Source organism: Oncorhynchus nerka, unplaced genomic scaffold (assembly GCF_034236695.1).
Source record: "Oncorhynchus nerka isolate Pitt River unplaced genomic scaffold, Oner_Uvic_2.0 unplaced_scaffold_4771, whole genome shotgun sequence".
Classification (NCBI taxonomy): Eukaryota; Metazoa; Chordata; class Actinopteri; order Salmoniformes; family Salmonidae; genus Oncorhynchus; species Oncorhynchus nerka.
This window is the reverse complement of record NW_027036534.1, coordinates 5,033-14,645: the sequence shown is the minus strand read 5'-3', so window position 1 is coordinate 14,645 and position 9,613 is coordinate 5,033. Positions and strand designations below refer to the sequence as shown.

At 45.6% G+C, this 9,613-nt stretch overlaps 1 protein-coding gene and 1 long non-coding RNA gene across 2 annotated transcripts; both read right to left on the bottom strand.

Moving 5' to 3' along the window:
• Nucleotides 1-1,514: 1,514 nt before the first annotated feature.
• LOC135566476 (piezo-type mechanosensitive ion channel component 2-like) lies at nucleotides 1,515-3,884 on the bottom strand (the record flags this gene model as incomplete). Its single annotated transcript, XM_065014177.1, has 4 exons — nucleotides 3,647-3,884; nucleotides 2,406-2,605; nucleotides 1,922-2,070; nucleotides 1,515-1,688 (listed from the first exon to the last, which is right to left on the bottom strand). Coding segments are annotated over exons 1-4 (761 nt in total), but the record flags the coding sequence as incomplete, so codon positions are not given.
• Nucleotides 3,885-3,905: 21 nt separating this feature from the next.
• Nucleotides 3,906-5,657, bottom strand: LOC135566475 (uncharacterized). The gene is made up of 3 exons (XR_010462098.1): nucleotides 5,562-5,657; nucleotides 5,139-5,314; nucleotides 3,906-3,993 (listed from the first exon to the last, which is right to left on the bottom strand). It is a non-coding gene; the product is annotated as an uncharacterized LOC135566475 (long non-coding RNA).
• Between the last annotated feature and the right edge of the window lie 3,956 nt (nucleotides 5,658-9,613).

Genomic DNA, 9,613 nt, shown 5'->3' with positions numbered 1-9,613 from the left:
TACAGTTCAACTACACAGCCAGTGGGGGCATTACAGTTCAACTACCAGCCAGTGGGGGCAGTACAGTTCAACTACCAGCCAGTGGGGGCATTACAGTTCAACTACCAGCCAGTGGGGGCAGTACAGTTCAACTACCAGCCAGTGGGGGCATTACAGTTCAACTACCAGCCAGTGGGGCATTACGGTTCAACTACCAGCCAGTGGGGCATTACAGTTCAACTACCAGCCAGTGGGGGCAGTACAGTTCAACTACCAGCCAGTGGGGGCATTACAGTTCAACTACCAGCCAGTGGGGGCATTACAGTTCAACTACCAGCCAGTGGGGGCAGTACAGTTCAACTACCAGCCAGTGGGGGCATTACAGTTCAACTACCAGCCAGTGGGGGCATTACAGTTCAACTACCAGCCAGTGGGGGCAGTACAGTTCAACTACCAGCCAGTGGGGGCATTACAGTTCAACTACCAGCCAGTGGGGGCGTTACAGTTCAACTACCAGCCGGTGGGGGTCAGTACAGTTCGGCAACTACCAGCCAGTGGGGGCATTGCAGTTCAACTACCAGCCAGTGGGGGGCATTACAGTTCAACTACCGGCCGGTGGGGGCATTACGGTTCCAACTACCAGCCAGTGGGGGCAGCGTACAGTTCAACTACCAGCCAGTGAGGGCAGTACGGTTCCAGCTACCAGCCAGTGGGGGCAGTACAGTTCAACTACCAGCCAGTGGGGCATTACAGTTCAACTACCAGCCAGTGGGGGCATTACAGTTCAACTACCAGCCAGTGGGGGCATTACAGTTCAACTACCAGCCAGTGGGGGCATTACAGTTCAACTACCAGCCAGTGGGGGCATTACAGTTCAACTACCAGCCAGTGGGGGCATTACAGTTCAACTACCAGCCAGTGGGGGCATTACAGTTCAACTACCAGCCAGTGGGGGCATTACAGTTCAACTACCAGCCAGTGGGGGCATTACAGTTCAACTACCAGCCAGTGGGGGCAGTACAGTTCAACTACCAGCCAGTGAGGGCATTACAGTTCAACTACCAGCCAGTGGGGGCAGTACAGTTCAACTACCAGCCAGTGGGGGCATGGGTAATGGATAGCCATGGTGGATTTCACCTCAATGAATTGCCGGACAGAGTATGGAAAGTTTTAATTGAATCAGAGGCTGCTAGAGACCAATATTAGACCTGCGGTTCCCAACCTTGTCTGTTCCAGGATCCCCAAATCACAGCCAAAGCGTCCAGGACCACCATCCGTGGAGTCACATATCTTAGCGGTCACACTTGGTCCATTTTAGCAGTGAATGTAACAAACTAAAGGCCTATTATTAATATAAACCATTTGCATTGTGAAAAGTAATGTAAAACCTGTTAAAGAAAAACAGTGCTTATATTGAAGTTAATTGAATAGGTGGAAGAGTTTTGAATCCTGTGACACTTAGTGGGACTCCGGTCGGGAAAAGAGTCCAGAGAGTCAAAGTCACAACTTATTGTTGTGGTCCGCGTGACACTCACCTGGTGATCGTGCTCTTCTGTTTGTCGGCCACCGTCTTGATGTCAGTGAGCAGGAGGAAGCGCTGGTGGAAGTAGTGCAGGTGGAGGATGCAGACCAACAGGAAGGAGGTGGGGATGAAGATCCTCGTGAACAGAGCCGGGACAGAGAACTTCTCCAGACCCAGGTCCTCCAGTCTACACAGGGAGAGACAGGAGGAGGAGGGCGGTTGACACACACAGCACACACACACACACACACACACACACACACACACACACACACACACACACACACACACACACACACACACACACACACACACACACACACACACACTCTCTCTCTCTCTCTCTGTCTCTCTCCCTCTCCTCTCTCTCTCTCTCTCTCTCTCTCTCTCTCTCTCCTCTCTTCATAAGTTTTTACTCACTTGTCCTTGCTCATGCCGGTCATGTTGAACCAGACGTGGATGGAGGAGTCAAACTGGAAGGTGTAGATCAGGATGAGGACCAGCATGGTGTACACCACCACAGACATCCAGAAGTACTTCAGCATGCTTCTCCACCACTCATAGTGCACCTGGTGATGGCCAGAGAGAATGTTACACAACTTTTACACCTACCTTCAGATCACCATCCACTACTACACTATGTGTAGTTTGATGGTTATAGATACACATTTTAAACGTACATTTTAGTCAACAGCAGAGCAACCTACAGCAGTGAGTGCATACATTTCCGTACACATTTTCGTGCACTCCAGAAGTACAGAAATGGTGTACGTGGAGTGCACTTGATTTAGTAGTACGGACCCAAAGGAAGGTCCCCGAAAGGTGCATCAGCCCTGGGCTAGATGGAAAAACCTGCACAAAGCCACCCGGACAGGACGGTGCAGTAAGCCCACAGTAACAGCACCTGGTAGCAGGCCACGCAGAAGAGAAGCAGCATCATGTAGATGATCTTGTACATGACGATGCGTCCCTCGAAGCTGACGAAGAAGAACATCCCTCCGCAGATATAGATCCAGTACTTGTTCAACATGGCCATGAGCGTGTTGCCTAGCACCTGCATCATCTCTCTGTGTCCACCGCTCTCATCCATCACCTCCTTGTCCTCTATAAGAAGCGCATGGGAGAGAAGAGCTGACGCAATGACATAGAAGATGACGACAACAACTACAACGACAGCAGCAACTACAGTAACTACAACAAAAGCAACAACAACAGCAACAACAACAGCAACCACAACAACAGCAATGACAGAGGGATAAGCTAACACAACTAAGGCATGAAGTAGTTTATGTTTTGTGTAAAACAAATGGAGGTGATTCATGTCTTTCTTGACACCTGTGAGGTTACCAATAGAGCAGAATTCTAATTCAAGACATGCTTATATTTCATTTAAATAATGAATTAATGTCAATCGGAGGTGTTTGTATTACATATGTTCATCTGAAACTCACACTGTACATTAGGGATGGGCATCTTTGATGGGGGGGCGGTCACAAAAATCTGAACTCATCATAAGGGGGCCACAGTGGCTCAAGGGTCTGCATACCCACATCCATACACACAAATTGCAGTCAGAGCCCTAGCCTTTTGGCAGCCCTAATCACATTTTTGTTGGGGGGGGACCCCCCACCCACCTTAAGAGCAAACCATTTTCGCGGCCCCCTTTTTATGTTACAGTTTTAAAGCAAGTTTGCTGCAATTCTACACATTTTTCCATGAGGCGGAAAGAGCAAATTCACAACTAATTTAATGCAATTCTAGTGATTTTGCCATGGGGTAGAGAGAAATGTTTGCACTTTGAATATGATATCTGAGTGAGAGTGACTAACAAAATCAATGGGGCACCCTGGTCGGTAATTTGACCATGATTACCAATCTAAAAAATGTTTTGCTGACATGGCTCATTGAAGATTAACACTGCTGATACACAACCAACTTTCTAAATTGTACCTTGTGTATTCTACTATTCCAACTTGCAACAGTAAGTTGAGACCACGTTCCCGAAATTGATCCATCCCTGCTGTACATACTCTAACCAGGAACTCTCAGTCAGACAGACAGACAGTCAGTCAGACAGACGGTCAGAAGGACAGACAGATAGGCCAACAGACAGAGACTGACTGACAGACTCAGGGGCTGTCTTACCCTTCTTGTGGGTATGGATGACCCTGATGTCCGACAGCACCTCCTCTTCTCTCTGGCTCTCCTTCCTCTCTGTCAACGCCTGTCTCAGCAGCAGCCAGAAACTCAGCAGGCACAGCATCTTGGAGCCCAGTTCCCGGAAGGGCACCTCTTTCTTTAAGAAAAGCCCGGGCACGGGTTGGAGGAGCTCAAAGCTCCAGATATACTGTAGGATGATCAACAGGTTCCCATAGAACACCATGAAGGGAGGTGGTCATGGTGTACCGGCGGCGGTCGCGCACCATCCACAGCGTGCAGGACCAGATGAGAAACACAAAGGTCAGCCAGCTGACATAAGTGATACTCCACGCCTGGGAGGGAAGGAAAGATGGGGAGGGAGAGATGGGGAGGGAGGGAGGGAGGGAGAGATTGGGAGGGAGAGGGAGGGAGTGAGAGATGGGGAGGGGAGAGAGGGAGGGTGAGATGGGAAGGAGGGAGTGAGGGAGGGAGGGAGGGTAAGAGAGAGAAAGCTAGATCATCAAGCCACTAATAATAAAGGTTAAGCATCACACATCATTGATATCACTGGTGTTGCTAAAAGGAACCACTTTAGTGAGAGTAGTCACTGGCATAACTACGGCATAACACGGCATAACACGATACAACACAACATAACACGGCATAACCACGACATAGCACGGCATAACACGACATAACACGGCATAACCACGGCATAACACGGCATAGCCCGCATAACACGACATAACACGCCAGCACGACATAACACGGCATAACCACGGCATAACACGGCATAACCACGACGCAACACGGCATAACACGCACGACACGATAACACGGCATAACACGGCATAACACGACATAACACGGCATAACACGGCATAACACGGCATAGCACAATATCCTTTAACCAACAGATCAAATGAAGTGACACTCTTCTTAGATGTGTAAAACAGAGTGCAGGCCACGGTTGTTTCTCAAGAGAGAGGACGGCCTTCCACCCATCCATCCCTGCCACCACCTTTCTACCTACCAGTGACCTCAGCAGTGCTCTACTAACCAACACACATCTGTTTGAGGTGACGCTTCTGTACTACATGGTACACATCACCCAGGGCCAACCGGGGCTGGCTGCAAGCTGTCATCGCTAATGACTAAATGGGCCACTGAGACGCTGTGTGTGTGTGTGTGGATCCTGAAGCCCTCGCCTGGGACTGAAAAGGCTGACTGTTCCTTACTCCTCCTCCTCCTCTGACAGACAAACAGCCAGACAGCCAAACAGACAGACACACAGACACACAGACAGACAGCCAGCCAGCCAGCCAGAGAGAGACAGAGACAGAGACAGTGACAGTGACAGTGACAGTGAAAGTGACAGTGACAGAGACAGAGACAGAGACAGAGACAGAGACAGACAGACAGACAGACAGACAGACAGACAGACAGACAGACAGACAGACAGACAGACAGACAGACAGACAGACAGACAGAGACTTACCATCATTGCAATGAGAGCACAGATGTAGCTTTGCTTCATGATGAACCTGAAGGCCGTGACCACCGCATTAGCTCGCGCCATTCCTTCCCCCGGCGCAGTCGCCCACGCCATCGCCCCTGCATCCATCTCTTCTTTCAAACCTTCACCCTGCACATCCACCACCTCATACACACTCCCTGTAGGATGGAGGAAAGGGAGGGAGGGAGGGAAGGAGGGAGAGAGAGAGCAGACAGCATCACGAGCGAGCTACCGGATGTTAACCATTAACTAATAACCACAGTCAGCAATGGGAAGCAAAGCCCTGTCTTTACACACTCCCTGGGATTTTCTTATGAACCAGCCCCAAAGTGTTGCTGTTTTCCACCACGAGGTTTGTATACGACAGTGTGAGGGTCTCAGTCCCTATACGTGGGTGATACTAACCCAGATCTGGCCCTGGTTGGCCTGGTTTGTACTGCGGTGTGGAGTGCAGGTCCAGCCCCAGCAGCCCGTTGGTGTGGACATAGTCCGGAGGAGACCCGTTGGAGGTTCACGATCAAACCTGGGTACAAAAACACCTTCAGCTGGGAGATTCACAATAGCTCACGTTTATGTACGTTTATCAATGCGTTAACATCAATGTATTTGCTTGTCCAATAGCTTTTTGTATTTGTTGACCAAGTGACATCTGATTGGGTCCGTTTTATAAGCAACAAAACTCAAAGACCCCTCAAACTATAGATAATCTTGCAAGTTACAAAGGAATATAGCCAGGGTAGCACGCAAACCTCAGATATTGCTGTATCCGTCTTGGGTTGAAAGAAGCTGGAGAAAACAAATGAAGAATACATTGAGACTGCCCTTATATGATACTCATGTTTGCTTACAAACACACGGTGACAGGATATTGTCATGCACGACACCTTACACACGGTGACAGGATATGGACAACATGAAACAGACAGGAACATGAAGGAAATAGGTGTGTGAGATATTACTACAGTACACATTCCGGATGTTTGTTTACGTTTCTGTCATCTGTTTGGTGAGCCATGCACCACACTTCTCTCCTCTTCTCTGCTGTGGAGGTGATGTCATCAACCATAGGCTCCTCCCCTTCACCCAGTTCTCCCCCTTCGCCCTCACCAGGCTCCTGCGAAATAGATCAGTAGAAAAACAAACCAAAAACATGTAGTGTACATTACGGTAAATGTGGGTGATTGGGTATTCTATACATTTCCAAGAACTGTGGATGTGAGGAAGAATGTACAGATTTCCTTGGCACATATTGACTTGAGTGACTCACCTTTCAATTAGGAAAATACAGTTGAACAAATCTCGCTGCACCAAAATGGTGGATGTGTTACAGTAGACCCTATTCAGTTATACAGAATGGATTCTATAGGCAGGGTTGGGTGGATTACAAGAAAAATGTAATCCATTACTAATTACAGTTACATGAAGAAAAAAAAGTAATCAGTGACTTAATCCTTTGGATGACTCAAAATGAGTAACATAATCTGATTACTTTTGGACTACACCAAGGCATATTTTTTTTAACAATGACGGCCTATCCCGGCCAAACCCTAACCCGGACAGCAGGGAAATTGTCTCTGCGTACTGAAACAGGTCAGATCAGGGATATTGTCTCTGTGTATTGAAACAGGTCAGATCAGGGATATTGTCTCTGTGTATTGAAACAGGTCAGATCAGGGATATTGCCTCTGTGTATTGAAACAGGTCAGATCAGGGATATTGCCTCTGCGTATTGAAACAGGTCAGATCAGGGATATTGTCTCTGCATATTGAAACAGGTCAGATCAGGGGTATTGCCTCTGCGTAGTGAAACAGGTATTGTGGTGAACTGGAAGAGGAAAGACTATGTAACTATTGTGACCTCTGAGAAATAGGGAATGAAACTCATTTGATCCTCTATTGCCCTTTCTACCACAATATACGCTTGCTCTTATTCCAGAAAGCACACCAGATAAGCCACGGCATTATGAGGGATGAGGAGAAATATAAATGTTTTTTTGTCCATTGTGTATTTCCGTTTGCAGATTATTTACATAAAGCCTGGAATAAAATAAAAAAAGGCTACCTGTAATAAAATAGTAAAAATATTTATATTCTATGTGGTTAATGGTGTGTATATAGATTGTGTAGAGGCTTGTCTACCACATGTATCTTCTATGTGGTTAATGGTGTGTATATAGATTGTGTAGAGGCTTGTCTACCACATGTATCTTCTATGTGGTTAATGGTGTGTATATAGATTGTGTATAGGCTTGTCTACCACATGTATCTTCTATGTGGTTAATGGTGTGTATATAGATTGTGTAGAGGCTTGTCTGCCACATGTATCTTCTATGTGGTTAATGGTGTGTATATATATTGTGTAGAGGCTTGTCTACCACATGTATCTTCTATGTGGTTAATGGTGTGTATATAGATTGTGTAGAGGCTTGTCTGCCACATGTATCTTCTATGTGGTTAATGGTGTGTATATAGATTGTGTAGAGGCTTGTCTACCACATGTATCTTCTATGTGGTTAATGGTGTGTATATAGATTGTGTAGAGGCTTGTCTGCCACATGTATCTTCTATGTGGTTAATGGTGTGTATATAGATTGTGTAGAGGCTTGTCTGCCACATGTATCTTCTATGTGGTTAATGGTGGGTATATAGATTGTGTAGAGGCTTGTCTGCCACATGTATCTTCTATGTGGTTAATGGTGTGTATATATATTGTACAGAGGCTTGTCTACCACATGTATCTTCCATATGTGGCTAATGGTGTGTATATATATATTGTGTAGAGGCTTGTCTACCACATGTATCTTCTATGTGGTTACTGTGTGTGTATATATATTGTGTAGAGGCTTAGTCTTACCACATGTATCTTCTATGTGGTTAATGGTGTGTATATATATTGTGCTTAGATATTTTGTCTGGTTCCACATGTATCTTCTATGTGGTTAATGGTGTGTATATATATTGTGCTTAGAGTAGCTTGTTCATACCACATGTATCTTCTATGTGGTTAATGGTGTGTATATATATTGTGTAGAGTGCTTGTTTGGCCACATGTATCTTCTATGTGGTTAATGGTGTGTATATAGATTGTGTAGAGGCTTGTCTACCACACGTGTATCTTCTATGTGGTTAATGGTGTGTATATAGATTGTGTAGATGGCTTGTCTACCACATGTATCTTCTATGTGGTTAATGGTGTGTATATAGATTGTGTAGAGGCTTGTCTACCGGCTGGTTTGCTCTCTATGTGGTTAATGGTGTGTATATATATTGTGTAGAGGCTTGTCTGCCACATGTATCTTCTATGTGGTTAATGGTGTGTATATAGATTGTGTAGAGGCTTGTCTGCCACATGCCTCTTCTATGGTTAATGGTGTGTATATAGATTGTGTAGAGGCTTGTCTGCCATATGAATCTTCTCTCTTAGTGTCAGGACTGGGTTCCAGTACCTTCTGCTTTTTTGTCTGTATTTATTCGTCTGTATTTATTTGTCTGTTTATTGGTATGTATGTATGTATGTATGTATGTATGTGTGTGTGTATGTATGTATGTATGTATGTATGTATGTATGCATGTATGTATGTATGTACAGTGCCTTGCGAAGTATTCGGCCCCCTCGAACTTTGCGACCTTTTGCCATACATTTCAGGCTTCAAACATAAAGAGGAAACTGTATTTTTGTGAAGAATCAACAACAAGTGTCACAATCATGAAGTGGAACGTCATTTATTGATATTTCAAAACTTTTAACAAATCAAAACTGAAAAATTGGGCGTGCAAAATTATTCAGCCCCTTTACTTTCAGTGCTGCAAACTCTCTCCAGAAGTTCAGTGAGGATCTCTGAATGATCCAATGCTGACCTAAATGACTAATGATGATAAATACAATCCACCTGTGTGTAATTAAGTCTCCGATAAATGCACCTGCACTGTGATAGTCTCAGAGGTCCGTTAAAAGCGCAGAGAGCATCATGAAGAACAAGGAACACACCAGGGCAGGTCCGAGATACTGTTGTGAAGAAGTTTAAAGCCGGATTTGGATAAAAAAAAGATTTCCCAAGCTTTAAACATCCCAAGGAGCATGCAAGCGATAATATTGAAATGGAAGGAGTATCAGACCACTGCAAATCTACCAAGACCTGGCCGTCCTCTAAACTTTCAGCTCATACAAGGAGAAGACTGATCAGAGATGCAGCCAAGACGCCCATGATCACTCTGGATGAACTGCAGAGATCTACAGCTGAGGTGGGAGACTCTGTCCATAGGACAACAATCAGTCGTATATTGCACAAATCTGGCCTTATGGAAGAGTGGCAAGAAGAAAGCAATTTCTTAAAGATATCCATAAATGGTGTCGTTTAAAGTTTGCCACAAGCCACCTGGGAGACACACCAAACATGTGGAAGAAGGTGCTCTGGTCAGATGAAACCAAAATTGAACTTTTGGCAACAATGCAAAAC